The sequence below is a fragment of the Varanus komodoensis genome, unplaced genomic scaffold (genome assembly GCF_004798865.1).
Source record: "Varanus komodoensis strain SLA01 unplaced genomic scaffold, ASM479886v1 scaffold36, whole genome shotgun sequence".
NCBI lineage: Eukaryota > Metazoa > Chordata > Lepidosauria > Squamata > Varanidae > Varanus > Varanus komodoensis.
In genome coordinates this window covers 48,606-69,196 of record NW_025335873.1, presented here as the reverse complement: position 1 = coordinate 69,196, position 20,591 = coordinate 48,606, and the positions used below count along the sequence as shown (strand labels likewise).

Sequence of the window (20,591 nt, the reverse complement as noted above, 5' to 3'; positions counted from 1 at the left end):
ACACCCCTTAAGATCTTCAGGAGAGGCCCTGCTCCAGGAACCCTCTGTGAAGGAGGTAAAGATGTCTACTCGGAGTAGGGCCTTCTCTGCAGTGGCACCCAGAGTGTGGAATGCACTGCCCAGAGAGGTTTGCCTGGCGCCAAGCCTATACTCTTTTCGGCGCTAGGTGAAAGCCTTTTTATTTGAACGTTATTTTAAGAATTAGGGATTTTAGGAAGTTAACAGTCGCTTTCTAAATCTTAATTATTTATATTATCTTTTTCTTTGAAGGTGTTTTACTTATTTTTAACTCTGATTGTATTTATTATTATATATTGTATTATTAACTGTTTTTATTATTGTTGTGATTTGAAGCTGGTAAGCCATCCTGAGATGCTGCCGTGAAGGATGGGATACAAATGTTTTAAATAAATAATAAGAGACATGACACACAAGGAACAACAGATGGGGAGGGAGGAGGAACAAATGAAGACATCTTTGAGCATGGCCCCATTTCTCTGATAGCAGGGTTTCCTCTCCTAGGGCTTGGGGGAAGGCTGCCTTGTTCAAGCAGTGGAAATCCCCAATCTTATTTATTGGTTTAAGTTACAACCTTTTATGCACCATTACCTGGAAGTAATCTCTGTTGGACATAAAGCAACCTAATACCTTAGCATGCACAGAATTCCCCGTTCCTTCTCTTTTCCTCGGGGCTTTTCTCCCGACCTACATCTCCTGTTTCTCACCACGCTTGCTTGGCTGTCGCAACTTGCAAACATTCCACAAGGCCGCCCTCCAGCTGCCGCCAGCTGCAAAACGTTCCCCCTCGATCGCCCCTTCTGTCGGCTCAAGGTTCCCTTCCGGGCTTCATCTGCTCCATAAATGCAAGTGACCAACCAAAAGGAACCCAATTTTTTAAGATTTGCTCTGCAGGGCTTTGCAAGCATGACCATCAGTCCCGGGGCATCGTTTCTTGTGTCCTTCTTCCTGGGAATGTGCTGGCTGTGCAGAACCCAAGCGGTAAGTTTGTTCTCTAGCAAACAAAACGGGGACGGAGTCTGTTTCCTTCAGAGCCAGCAACCTCAACCAGCTTTGTGCAAGCCAGTGCGGCCTTACAGTGAAGGCTTCAAGCAAATTTGTGAGGTGGAAAGAGTGGCACACATGGTGCCTGCCCTCTCTGGGCACCCCAAGCCATAGAGCCTTCCCTGGGGTACCCCTATAGCTCCCTAAAGAAGAGGCCTCTCAACTCCGATCCATTGAGGGGGGTCTGCAGCACAACAATGGGGACAGGGAATCCAGGACAGCAGCACCCTCTGTCCCTTGGACTCCCAGTCATTCCAAGCTTCAAATGGTTTCGGACTGCAGAAGCTGGGACTTCTCAGGGTAGTCTTCCTAGCAACTGACGATGTTACCACAGGCTTCAGCCTCATGGACATATTTATATGTCAGAATGAAGTAATGTGTTTTCACCCTGGGGAGGTGAAACTCCTCCCACATGCCAGGTTTCAGTTATCTAGGTTGCAGGGTCTTGGTGCTAAGGTGGGGAAGAACATGGTAGAACTTTGATGACTCGAGTTGAACTACAAAGCATGCAGAACTTGATTAAGTTTCTTAATCATTCTCATCCTGATAGAAAACAGACTGGAGCTGAGCACAAATAAGCCGGCCCCATGGGGCTCAATCCTGCGCACATTTAGACAGAAATAAGGCCTACAGCTTCCAAGAGAGCGTGCTCTTAATGGGAGAATGTGAGACCACAGGGGAACGATACCCCGCTTTCTCTCCCTGTCATATGTCCCTCCTTGAGTTACATCCTAAGCTCTCCCCCACACTGCTGCGGCTCTGACGCAACTTGCGCAGCTGTCATCCATGCGGGCATCTTTGCAGCACACTGCATGTCCTGGACAGCTGGTTTTGCACATGGAAAGAAAAGGAATGAGCACTTAGGACACCTGCAGGCAGTGGGAAACAACCTCCGGTTTGCAGCAATGAACACAGGCAGTTGTGTTCATTTTCTGGAAAAACAAGCATGAAAGCTGCTAGAGGGTTTCCATGTTTGAAGAGCCTGGGGCAATCGCAGGCAGCTCCAGGCCAGAGCTGCTGGGAGTTATGGCTCACTGGTAACAAGGAAGCTCTGCTCCTTCTGCAAGTGGAAGATCCCACCAGAACTGGGCTCCAGCTCTGCTGGAACCTGACACTCTTTCCTTCATCCTAGACGTTTCTGGGCTCCACGGACACACTTGATTTCACTGACTTTGATGCGGACTCTGTTTCTGAAGGTAAGGACTCCCTGGCAGCAGGCACTCACTGGGGTGCAGGAGGGGCCAGCAGAGGCAGCCCTCCCTGCTGTACCACCTGCCCCCGCACCTTTTCTCTCTGCTGACAGGGCTCAGGAGCACAGGCAGCAGCCTTGCAGGCCTGGGGCCAAGGGTTGGCATGGTTGGGCCCCAAGTCCAAGGGCTCACACCCCTGCAGGGGCCCATGGAAAAAAGCCCCTTGGAGTCGCACCTCTGCTCCCCCACTGCACGCTGCTTGTCCTCCCGCCTCTCGCTCGGGCTCAGACAAGAGAAGCGGTGAAGGCGGGAAGGGCCAAAAATGAGCAAAGCTGGCGCCAAACACTGCCATGGCCAGGCTCCATACCCCAACAGGCTCCCCCTGGCAAGGCCCCTTGGAATCGCTTCTCCCCTCTGCTTGTACACCTGCCCCTGGCTCCAGTTCAGGCAATGAAGACGCCTTCTCCTAGCCGAGCCTTTTGCTTCCCTCTGGCCTTCTGAGCCACTCTCTCTTTCTCCCCACTGAAATCTTGTGGCCTGGTCCTGAAGGTACGGAACCGGGGCACAGGAGGACTGGGTTTGAGTCCCTGCTTGGCCACGAGGCTCATGGGGGTGACTCTAGGCCAGACATGATTCTCAGTCCACGACAAAAGGGTTCTCACTAAACCTGGCAAAGAACAGTCCCCAAACCTGTAGATGGTCTCACATTCACACCTTCCCAGCTCTCACATCAACTCCAGGAGCCCACAGTATGACGCCTCGACGGTGGCAACGGGCAGGGGTTTCTCTCATACGCAAGGCAGGCCCAGGGCGCAGCCTTGGCAATCTTTGTAACACCAGGGTAAAACTTCAGGCTAAAACCAGCCAGTTCCAGACCAAGGAGCCGTGCCTTTTCTGCGCCTTGGGTCAGGTGAACAAACGGGCCGCAGCCGTGGAGTGGAGCAGCAGCCCCGGGGGGGTCTTGTCGAGGCCCCTGATGGAGTGTGGGCAGCCCTTGGAGCTGGGCCCAGTTTGGAGCCACAGACTCCTAGCCTTCTGTGCCGCAGCTCGGGCTGCGTGCAGAAAGCCTCTACTGGCTTCCCCCCGAAACTTCTCGGTGCACTTTTCTCGAAGGAAAGCGTCCACCCCGCGTCCGCAGAGGGGTTGAGCACGAGGTGAAACACCTGGAGCTCCTGGTTGTGGTGGGCCCGGACGTCCACCAGCTGCACAAGGAAGACACCGAGAGGTATATTCTCACCAACCTGAACATTGTGAGTGTCATTTGGGCTGCCTCTAATTCTTCTTCATTGCTCCATCAGCCTTTCAGAAGGTCGCGTCCCCGAGGCTTAAATATGGACTCAGTTTCCAGAGAGCGATGGCTGCCGGTTTGGGCAGCTTTACAAGGGACAGGATCCGTTCTGGAGGAGGACGAGTCCTCAGTGGCTACTGGCCCCGTGCCCTGGGTTCCCCGTTGCTGGAGGGCGCCGAGGCCTCCGGCCACGCTCCGCTAGAAACACAGAAACAGAGTGAGTCAGAACAGGCCTCCCGGGCCATCTAGTCTGACCCCCGGCACCAGCCGGCTCCGCTCACGACACGCCCGTTGTCCACTGCGGCTCCCAGACTTTGCAGGCGCGCCACTCGCTCGTGTTCTTCGCTGCAAATCGGCCAAAGCGCCACAAAACACCTTTGGGGCCCTTTCCTTCCTTCTCTACAGGGAGCAGAGCTGCTTCGAGACGCCTCACTGGGAGCCCAGTTCAGGGTCCACCTGATCAAACTGGTCGTCCTCACAGAACCCGAGGTAAAAAACGGCCTGTGCCTGGAGGTGTCCTGGCCTGAGGGGGGAAAGCCAGACAAAAATGGGTCTCCCCTGCCCATGTTTCCACAGGATTTTTGTGTAAGTTGGGGGGGCACCCATTTTTATGGTCCCCCCCACTTTCTGTTTCCTATCCAGGATTAGAGGAGCTGGGCCTGGCAGGCGACCAGCTGCTCGGCCACCAGCAGGGGCGGGGCTTCCTGGTAGAGAGGGGAGGGCCGTGTGTGGCATGGGCCCTGTGATTGGTGGGTGGCACCAAGCCTTTGGATTGGCTGAGGCCTGCTATAAATAGGAGTGGCCTGGCTTTTGGACGCAGAGCAGGCCTGTCCACAGGTTGGGCTGCAGGTAAGGCCCTCAGTGCCCTTGTCGCTCAAGGCCCTCCCAGCTGGTTTCCAGTATCCTGTTGGTGCACAAATCGACAGGTAGAACTTTCATTGGTTAAGTCATGCACTCTCTGGCACATAATCAGGCCTGAGAAAAAGGTTCTTTACTAGAGATCAGCATGTGTGCATGCTTGAAATGCAGCTGATGCTGACCAGGTGGCATTTCAGAGAAAGGTGGTTAGCACTTGGCACAAAACAGCCGCACCATGAATATCTTCTTAAACAGTTTTCTTGATACTTAAGGATGTAACTCCTATGATGGCACTGTTACCGGACTGTGCCAGTCAACAAATGGGGCAAATCCCGGGTGGACCCCAGACCCGAAGCCAAACCGAGCCTGAGACGAGACTTAGAGCCAAAACCAGCTTTATTCTAGTGCACTATAGAATGAAGGGAGACAAAAGGGGACATTCAGCCCAAAGCAGTGTCTCCAAAGTTGCACCCCAGTACATGCATTTTATACCCTAGGTAGCCAATTCAGTCACCTAATACACTTCTAATGCATCGATACATCAATGTATGCACCCCCCCCGTGCTGGAGAAAGAGTCCTTTCTTCTGTCAAGGACCAGACATTTCCCATGTCTATTTCTTATCTGCTCGAGATTCACACAGGCTTGCCATGTTCTTACTCCCTGCAATTTGCAACTTTCATGGCGGCTGGAACCAGTTTCCACTGGCCCTTTGATTACTGTATTTGAGGTCAGGCTAGCTGTGGGTTACACAAGGTTCGTTTTGTTCTTATCTGCCCTCCCTTCTGGGACAGTATAACTGTGGTGTTTTTACTATGTGGCCTTCCTCTGGCCAACTATTTTTGGGGCCTTCCTCTGGCCAATTACTTTTGGGGTGAATTGGCAACAGCACCCATAGATGTTAGGTTGAGGAAGGGATGTGTTTGGGATGTGGCAAGTGAGAAAAGAAAAGCCATGCTTAGGAACAGCCAGTGTGATGCCAGGTCAGACTGTTGGAGTGGGACTTGAGAGATCTGTGTTCAAGTCCCCACTCAGCCAGGAGTTTAACTAGGAGCCTGTGAGTCAGCCTTCTCTCCCTTTTACGTTCATGACAGCCCTGTGAGACATGGTTGTTCTTGTTACATTGCACTTATATCCTGCCACTTTTCCTCTTGTGAGGAACCCAAGGCAGCTGACACAGCTCCATTTTATCCCCTGTAAACTTGGCTGGGCTGAGAGTAAGGGACTGGCCCAAAGCCACCAAATGGGAACAAGAACATGGCTTTCCCTAGTCTCACTTCACACCAGACGGACAGGTTTCATGCAATACAGTTAGCCACACTCAACAGTTGTCTTCGAGCTGCAAGTTACAGTTGAACTGTGGGCTACCACGTGGCCTGATCCTAGCTGTGCTAACAAACCATGAATAACCCATGAAAAAATCCAAGTTGGGTGGTGAACTCTGGGTTGTTCATGATTTGTTACCTTGGCTGAGTTCAGATAACACACTAGCCCACAATTCAGTGCCAAACCACAAACTGCAATAACCTACAGCCCAGTGATAACCAGTTTGGATTCTGATGTGGTCTGAGAATTCACTGGTTCTTGAAGTTGTGCATTGTTGACTCAGTGTCCGCCTTCTCTTCAGGAAGGCATTGAAATTTCCAGCAACATCACTTCCTCAGTGGTCAGTGTTTGTGACTGGAGCACAAAGGTCAACCCGGAGAATGATTCAGACCCTCACCATGCCGATCTTGTTCTATATATTACCAGGTAATGAGCGCTCCTCCTGCCTCTTTGACCGATGTGCAAAGGAGGGTGGACAAAATGAGACCCTGGGAAGGTGCCTGGTTATGCTCTCCTGCCACATTCCTTGAGCACAAGGCCACAAGGGAGTGGAGGGAAGACGCAGACTAGCATTATCCAGCTGATTTGGGTTAGCCAAGTCCTGATTTCAAAAGCACTGCAGGTGGAAGAGGCTAGAATCAAATGTATTTGCTGTTCACATTCCAAAGGCAACCGCCTATTTTAGATTACTGACCCATAAAATCCTTTTGGGAAACTTGTCAGTGGCTGGGTAGGAGTCCAGTGGGAACATCTTAAAAACTGCTTCTTCCCATACTGATTGGCAGGAGACACCCTTCCCATGATCCCACCAATAGGCAAGGCTCATGGTGCAGCGGCCCGAGACAGCCTTGTTAGGGTGACACCTTGACGGTGGAATTCCCTCCCTAGAAAAATGCACTTGACCGCCGCATTGTTGTTGATAACTAAAACATGTTTGCTTTGTAGATGTAACTTGGTCCTGGGACCTTAGTGCCTTTAAACATGGCCGTGAGGGCTGGGGTTGATGGGATCTTCCAGCCTAACGCATCTGGAAGAAGCCAGGTTCAATATGGTGGACTTAGCAAGGGTTTCTCCTCCTTCCCTGGTTCTCGTTAGGTTTGACCTGGAGCTTCCTGATGGCAACAAGCAGGTGCGTGGGGCCACACGGCTGGGGGGGGCCTGTTCCACCTCCTGGAGCTGCGCCATCACTGAGGACACAGGATTCGGCTTGGGAGTCACCATCGCCCACGAGATTGGGCACAGGCGAGTGGGCCAGAAGGCGGAGAGGGCCTGCAGAAAGTCTGTGGTATCTTTAGTGGTCGTAGTTTCTTAACTCCGGTATCTTCAGGGGCGACAGGGACTAATTTCTAGGATATCTGGGAGCCATGGTAACTCATCTCTCATATCTTTGGGGCCCATGGCAATTCATCTACAGTATCTCTGGGGGCTATGGGAACTAATTTCTTGTATCTTAGGGGGACATGGAAATGCAGCATCTCCATCAGGCTTGGCTCCAAATATGAAAGGGGACTAAGTCCATTTCTGGGCTTGAGTCAGTGTCAGGGAATGCGTGCGGTGCAGCATCCATTTCCCTTCATTCCTGTTTTTTATTTTGCTGCAGTTTTGGGATCCAGCATGATGGAGAAGGCAACCGATGCCCTAGGAACGGGCACATCATGGGCTCTGAAGGTGGTCACAACAGCGTGGACCTAACGTGGTCCGTCTGCAGCAGAGAGCAGCTCTCAGCCTTTGTCAGGTAAAAGGCCCAAGCAGGTGCTTCCTCTGCACCTTTGCATGTGTTTCCTTGGGCACACACCTGATGTGATGGGAGGGAAAAGGCAGGCAAGAGACTCACATCTCTTTAGTGCTCGGATCTCTTTAGTGCTTGTGGGAATCCAAGTCCCCCTGAGTCCACACACTGCAATTACTGCCCTCCATCTCAAAATCAATGCTTTGCGTGGACACACAGACACACATCTGAATGGATGAATAAGCAAAGTAGCAGCTGTTGTGCTTCTCCGAACTAACTCACAAGGTGTGTGTCTCCTGGTTTTTCACCAGTGCAGGACAAGCAAGCTGCACAGATGACCTGCCAGACCTCGAGGACGGTATCCCGGGAGGGAAGCCAGGCCTGTATTACGGGGCAGACGAACAGTGCAAAATCGCCTTTGGGGGCGGCGCCACGGCCTGCACTTTCACTGGACACGACATGGTAGGTGGACCGCTTTTCCTTGGGTTCTGCTGTCGTGATTTCTAACAATCAAAGAAGATGTGTCTGTCTGTCCATCCATCTGTGCTGCAGCATTGAGACTGTGGAACCTAGATGTAGACGCCTGGAACTTGGCACGCATCCTAAAGGAATCCTTGGTTTTATTTTGTTTTTTTAAGCAGGCATTGATTAATGCTAATTGATTTTTAATGTCTCTGTGTGGCTGAAATTTGCAGTAGGTGGCAAGTGTCCCTAAGCGATGCGTAGTTTTGCAGTCCATAACATTTGCGGGCAGGAGGAGTTAGAAGGCTGGGGGATAGCCTTATACACCTGTCCCTTCCCCACGGATCTGGGGCCCTGGCTGTTAGGCATGGCTTCACTTGGATGGGGAGGGCACAACGGGCAGGTTTGCACAACAGTTTCCCCAGAGAGGTCTGCCTGGCGCCATCGTTATTTGCTTTTCAGCGCCAGGCCAAGACCTTTTCATTTAAACGTCATTTTAATTGTTGATTTTATTTATTGATTTTAACAACTTTGGCCAGGATGTCTCCAATTTTATATTATTGTATTGGTGGTATTTATTTATGGTTGTAAGCTGCCCCAAGGCTTATGCAAAGGGGGCGGCATATAAGTTTGCTAAATAAATAAATGAATGAATGAATGAATGAATGAATGAATGAATGAAAAATGAAAAGCCATGGCAAAATCTTACCGTGGTGGATCTGTTGTGTCATCCAGACCCAGTTCCAGAGTTCCTGCACAGTATGATTAGTTTTCTGGAACTGTAGAATCCACAGTCTCTTCTAAGTTTTCCTCGCTTTGCAGTGGCTTTGTCTGGACTCAGGATCCCCATTTTACCATGGCTGGTATGGAAACACCAAAGAGTCCCTTAGCAGGCAGCCACTTCTAGCATTTGATGCCACTCCCGTCACCTCCCCAGAAACAGAAGTGTCACAACTCCCTTGATTTCCATTGGCTCAGTGATGTGCCCCGCACACTGTTGGCGCCTGGAAACCAGGAGACAGTTCAAAACTAGATGGAAGGATAAGGCGGAATGCAGTGCGTTTGCTTACTTCCATTTACTACAAGTCTCTGGGAGGTGCCAGATCGGCAAGTGCACACGGCAGGTGGGAGGGCGAACCAGGGAGGTGGTTGCAAGAATCGGAAAAGGACGGGCATTTCCTTGGCCTCTGTGTGAACACAGCGCTGGACTAGGCGGGCCTCCAATGCAGCTGGGCTCCTCTTATATTCCTGCGTGTGTTTGCATTTTCAGGACATGTGCAAAGTTCTCTCTTGCCACACGGACCCAGACGACCAGTCCAGCTGCACCCGGCTCCTTGTCCCGCTCCTGGACGGTACCGAATGCGGGATCGACAAGGTGGGGGTCTTTTGTGAAGGAGCAGCAGCAGAACTGGTGGCGTGGGAGGGATGCCTGCCTTCCTGTAGGGCTGTGCTTATACCCAGAGGGAGCAGAGTGCGGTGGGACCCAGTCTCCCTTGGATTCTGCACAGGCGAAGTCGGGACAGAGGTTTGGTGGCTCACAAGCAATGACTGCCCGCGGGCTCCGCAATCCATGGGCTGCCAGGCACAGGCGGGCGAGGGCAGGCACAGAGAGCTGCCTTACCATGATGCCCGAACCCTGACTACTGGGTTACTTACGGGTTGAGCAAACGCTCTGTTTCTCCGTAGCTTGTTGCTCCTCTCTCTGCATGTCTCTGAAGGGGGTCAGGATGAGAGTCCATGACTGGTCCAAAGTCACCCAGTGAGCTTTGTGGCTGAGCGGGCGCTTGGGCCGGGGTCTCCCGAGTCCCAGTCCAGCCGTCTCATCACTGTCCCTGTGGATCCTGCTTGATAAACGGTGGCAAGCACAGCAGTTTAAAATTATACAAGCTGAACTCAGTAAAGACAAAGAAGAACACAGAGACCAGTCGAACACGAGAATGCCATAAAGCGTGGAAACCGTGCCGTTGCAGTGGTGTTCTGGCGGCCGGTGCAGCTCGTTGGAGGACCTGCATCCCATCGCGGCGGTGCACGGGCACTGGTCGAGCTGGACCGGCTTCACCGCCTGCTCCCGGAGCTGCGGAGGGGGAGTCACGGCCCGGCAGAGGCAGTGCAACAACCCACGGTGGGTAAGAGCTTGGGCTTGCCAGGCTGGGCTGGGATGTGGCGCTTCCCCACAGCTGCAGGGCAGTGCCAACTCCAGGTCTGCGGGGGCCCTTCACAGGCCTGCTCCCCCAGTAGGCCCCTTTCTCTCCACCACGGTTGCCGGAAGCTTTTGCTCCTCAACCTCTGACTCGGGGTTTGACGGGCAGAGAGCCCGGGGGCAAGCTGGCTGTGGCATCCGTTTCACCACCGCCGGCGTCTGGGCCGGAGCGAGAGGCAGGCAACCAAGCAGGCTGCAACGGGGAAGAGAGGAGCATCTCCTGCGGGCTCTCTCCAGTGGGCCCCTGCTGCAGTGTGGGCCTGTGGCAGGTGCCCAGCCTTGCCAGCCCTACCCTGCCCCGAGCGAGGCCTGGAGCTCGACATGCAGAGCTCACTGACGGATGCACTGCAAGGCGGAAGGGCCGTGGCTGGTTCCAGTTAGCCAGTGCCAGTCGATGGTTCTCCCGCGTTGGCATATTTGGGCACCCATCCAGGCTGCCTTTGATCCTCCTCCTCTTGCAGCACAGTGGCGGCCAGGGAGCTCACCTGCAGCAGAGACGGACGGCTGAGGAGCAGTTTTGTTTCCTTTGGCCCTGGTGAGGGATGCGGACACCAAAGGCCGCCTGGAGAGCAATCGCTGCGGTTGCTCCTCCGGTGACAACTCAGTGGGGAGAGTGAGACAGACGCAGGCAGGCACATCCCTGCAGCGATAACAGCGACGTGTGTGCTCTCTGCTAGCCCTAAGCAGTAGGATGCCAGAGAGGTGTCTTGCCCAAGGCCCCGCATGCCAAGAGGGCCGCATTCGGCCCACGGACAAAAGGTTCCCCACCTCTGCTGTTTAACATGGAATCGCGTCTCATCCCGTGACGAGGCTGCCTGGGAGCCAGGTGGACCCTAGAAACCTCTCTGTTCCCGGGACACCGCCTCATGCCAGGGCCTGAGGTCCAGCGCATCCGGTGGTTGCCTGGCCTGACCCCGCAGATTCAGCGCTGTCCTTCCCTTGCAGGCCTGCCTTCGGTGGGCGCCACTGTGAGGGGGAAGACTCACAAGCCTATATGTGCAACGTACAGGTAGGGGGCACTTTGCACTTGCACGAGCTGTTCTAAAACACCCTGGCAGCATCCTCTTTCGGAAACACTCACCCACCACCTTTATGTGCGCAGAGACTTCTGTTGTCTTCCAACATTCCGTGCAGGCGAAACTTTGGTGTTCCAGCATCTGCCAAGGAATCCTGACTTCTATGTATTCGCTAAATCATGATCTCTTATGCCAGTCTGTTATGACCAAACAACCCACAGTTCACAATCTACAAACACACCACGATTTCTCTTTGTGGGTTGTTTGTACTTAAACCAAGGTTTGTTAGCATTACTAGGTTCAGACAAGATGATAACCCACCGTTCAATGATTACACATGGTTTGACCTTTGACTGTGGGTCTGAACCTGGCCAGTGGCTGCTAGTCCTGATGGCTATTTATTCCCCCTCAGTTCCAGTTGCTGGGGAACAGGACTGGGCCCTTTTGCCTGGCCTTCTTTGGCTGTTCCTGCCCCATGCCATAGCAAGACATCTTGCACTTCTATTTAAATTCTAGCCACGATGTCTGAATTTGCATCTGTATTCATACTGATTAACATATGCAAATGTCATGCAGTGAGGCAGCTGGGAGCCTCCATCTCGGTGTTGTGTGTATCCACTCTCAGCTTTAGTATGTACTCTAAAGGAGCTATTCCTAGTGCTGAGCACTAGCTCCAGAGTAGGTTCAGCACCACAGATAGCTCCGTAAAAGTCAGACTACAGCCTGGAATGGATACATGGCCTCGGTGATACGGGAGCCCCTGGCCTCCTCTGTGAGGACCTTTCCCTCTCACCGGGTGATCTGTTCCTACAAGGGCTGCCTCTGTCCTCGTGTTCTCTTGACCTAGAAGTGGACCACTAAGGGGCCAAGACACCTGGAAGAGCTCAACTCCCATCTGCCCCAGCCGGAGTGGCCATACGTGGGGGTGTTCTGGCCCAGATCCTCTGGAGCTCCTCAAGCTGCCCGTGCCTTCCTTGACTGGTGCACAGCTGGGGCTTGGGGCGCTGCCATGAAGAGCACCTGCTTGGCCTTCAGTCCCCAGGTCTAGTGAGCCTTCCGAGCAAGGTGGCCAGTGGCCGGCCGGCCCCGGCAAGCAGAGCCCGGCCGGAGCTCAAGGAGCGGGGCTTGTCTCCCCCATTCTGCAGCTCTGCAAGACGACACAGCTGGGTTTCATGGACGAACAGTGCGCGGCAACAGATCGGAAGCCACTTTCTCTCCGCCCGGAGGTGCCATCCTCCTACACATGGATTTCGGCTGCTGATTATGCGAAAGGTGATCCACAGTGGGGGAGAAGTGAAGGAATATTGAGAGAGAGTGAAAGAGGCCGATTTTTACCTGTAGGATCATGTATGTCTGCATAACATCTATGCCTGAGGAGCCAACGGGGGTTGGAATTTCTCTTTGCCTAGAGGGACACAGACAACTCCTCCCCAAGGCCCTTGCGACCTAAATCTTGAAAATGGGGAGACAGCAAAGGAAAGGAGGAGGGTACCTCATCATCATATCCTGCTTGCAGCCTTCCGGAGACATCCAGGTGATCTCTCGAGACTGAAAGCCAGTCATGATGGACTTTTGCTCTGATTCAGCAGCATAATTTCCAGTTTGTCTTACGGGTGCTTCCTTTCCATTCTGGACAGTGTGAGTCCTGGCTCCGGAGGTCGGAGAAAAGGCGTGTTTCCCATTTTGCCGAAACTGAGTTCCCTGCAAATCTTTTCTCCCCTTCAGGAGATGCCATTTGCAAGCACGTGTGTAGGGCATCTGGGAAGAACTTCATAGTGAGCCGTGGGGACCAATTCCTTGATGGCACAAGGTGTGAGCACAGCAGCCCAGGGGGCGACGGAGCGCTTGGCCTGTGTGTGATGGGCAGCTGCAGGGTAAGGAGGTCAGCCCTGCAAAGGCGAATAAACCATTCCTCTGTGAAGCGAGAGCAGGAGCAGTTCTTGGGCTGGGCCTGTGCTAAATTTTCAGTCCTGTTTAGTCCAGTAAGCTTTTGCTATTTCTAGGACCAAATAAGCATCAGCCTCTCTAATCTATAGCTGAAAAAAGGTGGAGATCTCTCTCTCTCTCTCTCTCTCTCTCTCTCTCTCTCTCTCTCTCTCTCCCCCCGTCTCCCTCTCCCTCTCCCTCTCCCTCTCCCTCTCCCCCTCTCTCTCCCTCTCTCTCCCTCTCTCTCTCCCTCCCTCTCTCTCTCCCTCCCTCTCTCTCTCTCTCTGTCAGAGTCCAGGGACACACAGTCTGCTTGGTACCAGTGCAATTCTTCTGTGCCACTTCTTAAATATTCGCTGGTGGGAACTTCTTGTGGACTCCTGATTTCTGTAGACATTTATTTGCAGTGTCTTTGCCTTGCCCCTCAACCAAAAACTCTCCTGGAGTATCTGACATCTAATCAGTAAAACAGGACAGTCCCTGGACTCAGATTCACATTCTTTAAAAAACGTCACACAGGGAAATAAGGATGTAGGGGGACAAGGGACAAAATCAAGTCCTCTTTCAGCAGGGCTGCTGGAATGGCTCCACTTCCCCTTGCACCTCCCTCTGCTTCGTACTAAAGCTTTGAGCCCAGCAGGAAGGGAAGAGCTTCCATGCAGGGGTTAATTCTGCCATCTGGGGATTTGCCCCCACAGCTGGGGCAATCCTGGTGCGGCGATTCTCCGAGACTCATCCTTACGCCCCTTTGTCGCTCTGCCTTGCCCAGGTGTTTGGGTGCGATGGCACGATGGATTCTGCGGAGCGGATGGACACATGCCGTGTGTGCGGTGGGGACAACAGCACCTGCTTCCGTGTGAGGGGCTCTTACAGCGAAGGAAAAGCCAGAGGTGCAGCCCTGTTCGCTCTTTCTTCCCGTCTTTAGTTTGCTCGGGTACATTTTCAAGCCATCCTTTCTGCAAGGATCTCAGGGTGCCAATATTCAGCAGACTCCCTCCCGCGTGTGTGGTGCGCAAATCCGGCACATTTGTTTGGCCTCGGCCACAGTGAATGACACCTCCTCCCTGCCCTGGATCTTGCCCCTGGGCCCTGCAAGCCACCCTCCAGCCCCTCTGCCACCTAGAGAGGCACAGAAGCAAACACCATTTTATGCCTGCAGTCAAGGCAGTGCCCTGATTTCAGCCAGGGTGTAGTGGAGCATGGGCCTGCAGGGATGGAGCACCAGCACCACCTTAAGGTCAGGGATGCTCATGTTACGTGCTGCACCCTGCAGACTCCCCGTTCCCTCTACTTCTAGCTGCAGCCCTCACAGTGGCGACCCATGCATTTTACACGGGACCCGCTCCTGGTGGAGATGGAGGCAGCTAGAGCTGGTCTGTAGAGACGTGACAACCCAGATTCAGGCTGGACGTCAGGAAAAGCTTCCTGACTGCCAGAGCAATACGGCAGTGGAACAGCTGCCTGGAGGGGTGGTGGGCGCTTCCACACTGGAGGCATTCAAGGAGAAACTGGACAGCCCTCTGAGTGGGATGGTGTGAATCGGTGTCCTGCAACAACAGGGGGCTGGACTCGGTGGCCTCCATGGCCTCTTCCAACTCTACTATTCTACTCTCTCCGTTACTGCCTTCATTTTTGGCCTCTTCTTTGGGGCAGGGCTGCCATGATGAGACCCTGCCCTTCAGAATTTGCCACTGCACCTCTGGATGTCGGCAAATCTGTACATAGGACATTTTTATTAATTTTTTGAATCAGGGCTGGCAAGTAGCTTGGTTATCGTTCTGGGACATCAGAAAGGTAGAAGCAGATTTAAAGCAGGGTGGCAGGGGGATACCTGTTGTGTGCCTTCTTAATGCACATGTCCATCTAAAAAGGGATACCCCTCCCCATGAAGCTGGAGCATAAACCCTCCAGCTACACCACCATTTTTGCTGCACAAATTTATCCCTGAACATGGTGTCCCGCTCTCTCTTTTCTCCCCTTCCCAGAGTACGTCACCTTCCTGTCGCTGTCCCCTAACACCACCACAGTCCGCGTGGTCAATCGCAAGCCGCTGTTCACCCACTTGGGTGAGTGCCGCCATGACACCTGTTGTAGCAGGGGCAGACACTGCAGTGGGGTTTGCCTGGAAGCTCTTCCTGCTGGATGGTAACCTGAAGGAGTGAGTGGAGGAAATGCTTGACAATTCTGGGGTCATTCCATAAAACTAAGTGGTGGGAGATTGAGGGCAGGACGAAGGAACATGGCCAGCATTCTGGACGGTACGATGGACTCACCTACGTTCTGCTTGAATGGGCTGAAATTTGGAGCTGTGAGGCCTTGTGACCTGCCGCTGTTGCTTCCTTCCAGCTGTGAAGGTTCAGGGGCAGTATGTGGTCTCTGGAACAGGCAGCATCTCCTTAAACTGCACCTACCCGTCCATCTTGGAGGACCACCGCATCGAATACAGGGTCTTCCTCACAGAGGAGAACCTGCCTAGATTGGAAGAGATCCGCCTGGACGGACCAGTCCAGGAGAAAATAGACATACAGGTAACCTGGAGGAGTCAGAGGAGAACACGTGAACATATTTCTCAGCCTTCTGAAACTGCCCCGGGGGCATCTCATGAGCAGCCTGGGGCATTGTGGGAAACTCCATAGGAAATACCTTGCATTCTGTTTTAAGACTGATTCACACATGCCCCAGTTTGTAAGACTTGGTAACATGCATATGTGTGGAGGAACCAGGATCAAACTTCCTGTGCTCACAGGAAAGGTAGTAGCCAAAGTTAACCCCACAGAGTAGACTTATTGAAAGGAACAGGCCTGACGTTAGGATGGGTCTTAGCTCTTGACTGACTCGCTCATTTTAATGGGACTGCTCTGTGTGTGACTAATGGTGGGTACCGCTCTTAGTGCAGGCATGCGGGTGTCTGATTTGCACAGGTATCGCCATGGGCAGAGGGGAAGGCTTGACTCTTTCGTTCCACCCAGCCACCACCACCCCCAAATCTCTCTCCCCGCTCCAACATTGTGGAGACTAAAAAAGAGGGAGAGAACCCCATGGATGCCCTTGATACTGGCATGTCCTTCAGCCTTCCCGTTCCTTTCCCTTCTAGGTTTACAGGAAGTACGGGAAGGAGTATGGAAGTTCCACCAGCCCAGACATCGCCTTCGCTTATTTCATCCCCAGGGAGAATCAGGCCAGTGTGTGGGTTCCGCAGCTCGGCCCCTGCTCAGTGACCTGTGGAGAAGGTGAGGCGCGGTGCCGTTCTTCCCAGATCCTGTGTCTCTTTGCTTGGAGGCTCAGGGCTGGGACTTTTCTGGCCCGTGGTCCTAATCTGGCTGGGGGAGGTGGCCGGTCAGGCCCACAGATTGTGGGCACCCCCTCCAGCACCTCGACCCCAAACCCCACCACGTGGTCTGAGGCTTGGTGAGGAGGTGGGGCAGAGAAGCTCTCTTGCTATCTCCAGTTGGAGAACCTGCGGTTTTCCTCCTGGGTTGTTTGTAGTTTGCTGTTCGGATGTGAACTGTGTCTTGTTCGCCAAGATGTGTCATCTCAGGTGGGTTCGGACAACACAGGGCTCATGTTTCAGCAACAACCACCCCTGCTCATCCTTCATATTACATGAACCGAGCCAGCAGCCCATGAGTCGCCATGATCATGCTGGCACCACAGACACAATCGCCCTCGCCAGGTGCGGCGTGTTGTGACATCCAGGCCCAGTGAGAGCGGGTGGTTAGGATGGTCAGCAAACCACCCGGCATCCCTGGAGCAAGCCAGGGCTTCCAGGTGGTTTGTTAACCGCCAGCTGCCCTCGCCGGTTCAAATGTCACCTCAAGCTCTGCCCAGTGAAGGCAGTTCTGGGAATCAAACTCGACACATGACCAGGGCGATCAACATACCACTGTGACTTGTGACGGACCCTTGTGTCGTGTGAACCAGGTTACTGTCCCAGCAACATGCAGAGGTCTTCAGACGGCACAGTGGCTGCTCTTACACCATCCTCGTCTCGTTTCTTGCAGGCACTCGGCCGGTCAGTCATTCCTGCTTTGATCAAACGAGAGGTCAAAGGATGGACGACATCCATTGCCTGAAGACCCCAAAGCCCCCTTCCAGGCAGCGGCCTTGCACGATGGCCCCCTGCCAGCCTCAGTGAGTCAGGGCTTCTCCCACTAGTCCACACTGGGGAGAAGTGGACTGGAAAACCCAGCCTCTGCCGCCACAGCTCAGAAGTGCCGAAGCAGGTCCTGCACGCTGCTCGCTTCCTCCCCCTAAGTGGCCCATCCTCTTCTCCCCAAGGTGGCTGGCTGAGGAGCTTGGCCCCTGCAGCGTCACCTGTGGCGGGGGCACGGTGGAGCGGCTGGTTCGCTGTGCAGTGCGAGGAGGGGGACAGGTGGAGGCTCTGCCGGATTCCGAGTGCGCGGACCTTCCCAAGCCGCCCTCCGCTGAACCCTGCGGTGCCGAGATGTGTCCCGCCAGGTAACCGCTGAGGACAGTGGGGCGTGTGGTCCCTCCTCGGGGGTCGTGCAGCCTGAAGCCTGCAGCCCTCCTGGGCCACGTGTGCACGTCTGGGTGGGGAGCATCTTCCTGCCTTGCGCATCGACGCATGCCATTTTGTGTCGCTTCCCAAATTAGGCACTTGTGCGTTTCAGCATGTTTGCAGCCTTCCTTTTCCCTTCTTGCAAAAACCCGAGGGTCCCACACCCTCCTCCCCCCCTCCCCATTTCATCCTCACAACAAAGCCGTGTGTCGGTTAGGCGGGGGGGGGGGACATGCCCCAAGCCAACCAGTGAGCTTTCTCGGCCAAGGGGGGCCTTGAACCTGGGAGGGGTCACTCGGCTTTTGGTGGGTGACAAAGGGGTGCGGGCCTTTTCTCCTCCCCACAGTCCCAAAGCTTCCTTGGGGAATCCTTACTTGAGGGTTTTTCAAATGCCTCAGCTATTGTCCATGTCAGTCCAAGGACAGACTTGCAAAGCTTGTGCCTTAACAGCAGCTTCCTGTTGTTGTTGGGGGGGGGGTTTGTGGGGGGCACAGGCCAGTGGCAGAATACCTGGTCCTGGGCTCCACCTCCAACATCTCTGAGCAGCGAAAGCTCCTCTTCCTTGGCGCCCTGGCAGCCGATGCTGCAGCCAGTCGCTCTCAAGACCGCTGGGCTAGATGGGCCGAGTGCCCCACTTGCCATAGGGCAGCCTCCTATGGGGGCAAGCGGGGCAGCCCAGGGGCAGAGCCCCCTTCTCCATGTAGGAAGCACCAGGGACAATCCTCAGCCGCATCTCAGGTAGGGCGAGGCCCAGCCCCGTCCGAAACCCCAGGGAGCTGTTGCTGCCCGGCCATGTTGGCAGTCCGCGGCTGGACGGGGACTGACGACGGGGTGGCTTCCTCTGCTCCTACAATGTCTCCAGGATCCGAGGCCCCGTTGTGAGAAATGGGGCCATGCCCGAGCCCCCCCGTGTTGGCCACTTTCCCTCCCATCCAGGTGGCTGGAGGCCGAGCCAGGCCGCTGCTCCGCCATTTGTGGCCTGGGATTTGCCGAGCTGAATTCAACCTGCGTCCAGCTCCGTGACGGCCTGGAAACCGTAGTGGAGGACAGCCTGTGCCCGGCGGATGAGAAGCCTCCGTCTTTCGTGTCCTGCATGGTGAACATTTGTCCACTGGGATGGAACACGGTACGTACCCCTTGGGGGTTTGTGGCCTCCATCCAGCGTGCTTCTCTGGATGCCCACCTGGCTCCCAAGAACCCGATCTTTCTTTTCTTTCTTGGATTAAAACTTTTAAAAAATAAAACCCTTAGAGGCTGCATCCTGCAAAGCAAGGAACACCCCAAGCCCCTGCTGTGCATCCCATCCTTTGTCTCTCTGGGATCCGTCCTGGGAGTGGCTGGTCCGGCTTACATCAGAGCCCGTGGGAACGTGTCCATCGTCTGGTTACGGGGAAAGCATGTACGGGGAAACCACAAGAGCAAGGCCCTCCTGCCTCTCCGCGCAGAGCTGGCTGGGAGTGACTCGTGGCCGGGCAGATTCAGAGCGCGATGCTCGAGCGGTGGACCTTTCTGCAGTCTGCAGGCTGAATCCCGTCTGGAGATGCTCTCCTGAGCCACATGCCAGTGGTGGGGAGCGCCGAAATATGGAACAAAACTCGTGTCCGCGGACAGCGACCAGCACCTCCAGAACTGCGGGACTTCCCAATTCCATGTCCTGTCCATCACAAACACTGTGTTCTTGCTGTCTTTGGAAGCAGGGAGGTGTGTCCCACCTGAGCTCCTCCATCCCACTGCGGCCAGAGCAGGCTGGAAACCAGTCAGTGTACGTCTGGAGCCCCCTGGCTGGGGAATGCTCTGCCACCTGTGGAACAGGTGAGGTGCTTGCTTGGTCCTTTCTCATCTATTAAGTATGTTTTTGGTCATCCAGTACACCCTCAGTAGAAGTATTGCGAAACAGGGGGTCTCGGGAAGGGCAGAACTGCAGATGAATTGAAAGCACCGAGGAAGCGGGAAGACGCGTTTCATCCCCCCGATGTTGCCCTTTTGGCTCAGGGCTGGCTCCAGATCAGTGTGGCTGGGAAGGATCTCCTGGCGTTAATGGCAGTTCTGGTTTTATCCCTGAATGTCCATAGTCTACCTTGGGAAATTAAGGGATGCAGGTGGTGCAGTGGTTTAAACCGCTGGGCTGATTGATGGAAAGGTCGCCGTTCGAATCTGTACAACGGGGTGAGCTCCCGTTGCTCCGTCCCAGCTCCTGCTCACCTTGCAGTTCGAAAGCCTGCAAATGCACGTAGATAAAAAGGTACCACTTGGGTGGGAAGGTAACAGCGTTCCGTGCGATTCGGTGTTTAGTCATGCAGCCCCAAGACCTGCAGACAAACGCCCCCGAGAGCCAGGCATGACTGGACTTAACGTCAAGGGAAAACCTTTACCTTTACCTATTATTAGGTATGTTACTTTGTTGCAAACTGCCCAGAGAGCTTTGGCTACAGGCAGTATAGAAATGAAATAAGTAAAACAGATATAAATAAATAAAATAAATATTAAGCATAGATACACGCATATATAAAGTTTCACATCTACCCTTCATCTTAACTCCTGCCTTCCCTCAAAAGAGCATAAAAAGAGACACACGAAAAATAAAAACACATCTGCAAATTGCTTCAGGAAAATCGGAAGGGGAGGTAATGGGTGATGTCATTGCAACAAGTCAAGAAAAGACAGTGTAGTCTAATGTTCCCAGTGTTGCACTGGGAATTGGGAGATCCCAAGTTCAAGTCCATCTTCAGCCTTGAAGCTCATTAGGTGACACAGGGCCAGTCACCGACTCCCAGCATGACCTACCCCGCAGGGTTGTTACGAGGTTAAAATGGAGCAGGGGAAGAGACGATTTTGTAAGCTGCTTTCCGTTCCTTGCTTTCCCAGTTTGAACTGCTCATACTGGCAGCCTGCCCAAGTTGTTTCTGCATCGTTCTCCCAGGAGACCCCCGTGTGCCCACCCCTCACGCCCCGGCTGTCCCTTGGCAGTGCGCTTGCCAACAGCTCCTGTGCTATGAAGAAGAGATTTGACTAAACG

General features: G+C 53.9%; 1 protein-coding gene across 1 annotated transcript; it reads left to right on the top strand.

Moving 5' to 3' along the window:
- The first annotated feature begins 924 nt into the window (after nt 1-924).
- Nucleotides 925-20,588, top strand: ADAMTS13 (ADAM metallopeptidase with thrombospondin type 1 motif 13). Its single transcript, XM_044440020.1, has 21 exons — nt 925-999; nt 2,195-2,258; nt 3,366-3,502; nt 3,946-4,029; nt 6,025-6,149; nt 6,819-6,965; nt 7,324-7,458; nt 7,764-7,914; nt 9,185-9,289; nt 9,885-10,036; nt 11,060-11,123; nt 12,276-12,402; nt 12,856-13,004; nt 13,826-13,946; nt 15,042-15,122; nt 15,403-15,584; nt 16,151-16,286; nt 17,058-17,187; nt 17,335-17,514; nt 18,512-18,701; nt 20,496-20,588. The coding sequence occupies exons 1-21, from the start codon at nt 925-927 to the stop codon at nt 20,586-20,588; spliced, it is 2,628 nt and encodes an 875-aa protein (XP_044295955.1).
- The last annotated feature ends 3 nt before the right edge of the window (nt 20,589-20,591 follow it).

Excerpts from the sequence above, each read along its gene's own strand:
- ADAMTS13 (XM_044440020.1), top strand. The coding sequence starts at position 925 with ATGACCATCAGTCCCGGGGCATCGTTTCTTGTGTCCTTCTTCCTGGGA. Across the intron at positions 4,030-6,024 it reads TCGTCCTCACAGAACCCGAG|GAAGGCATTGAAATTTCCAG; the intron begins GTAAAAAACGGC and ends CCTTCTCTTCAG. Across the intron at positions 15,123-15,402 it reads GCCGCTGTTCACCCACTTGG|CTGTGAAGGTTCAGGGGCAG; the intron begins GTGAGTGCCGCC and ends GCTTCCTTCCAG.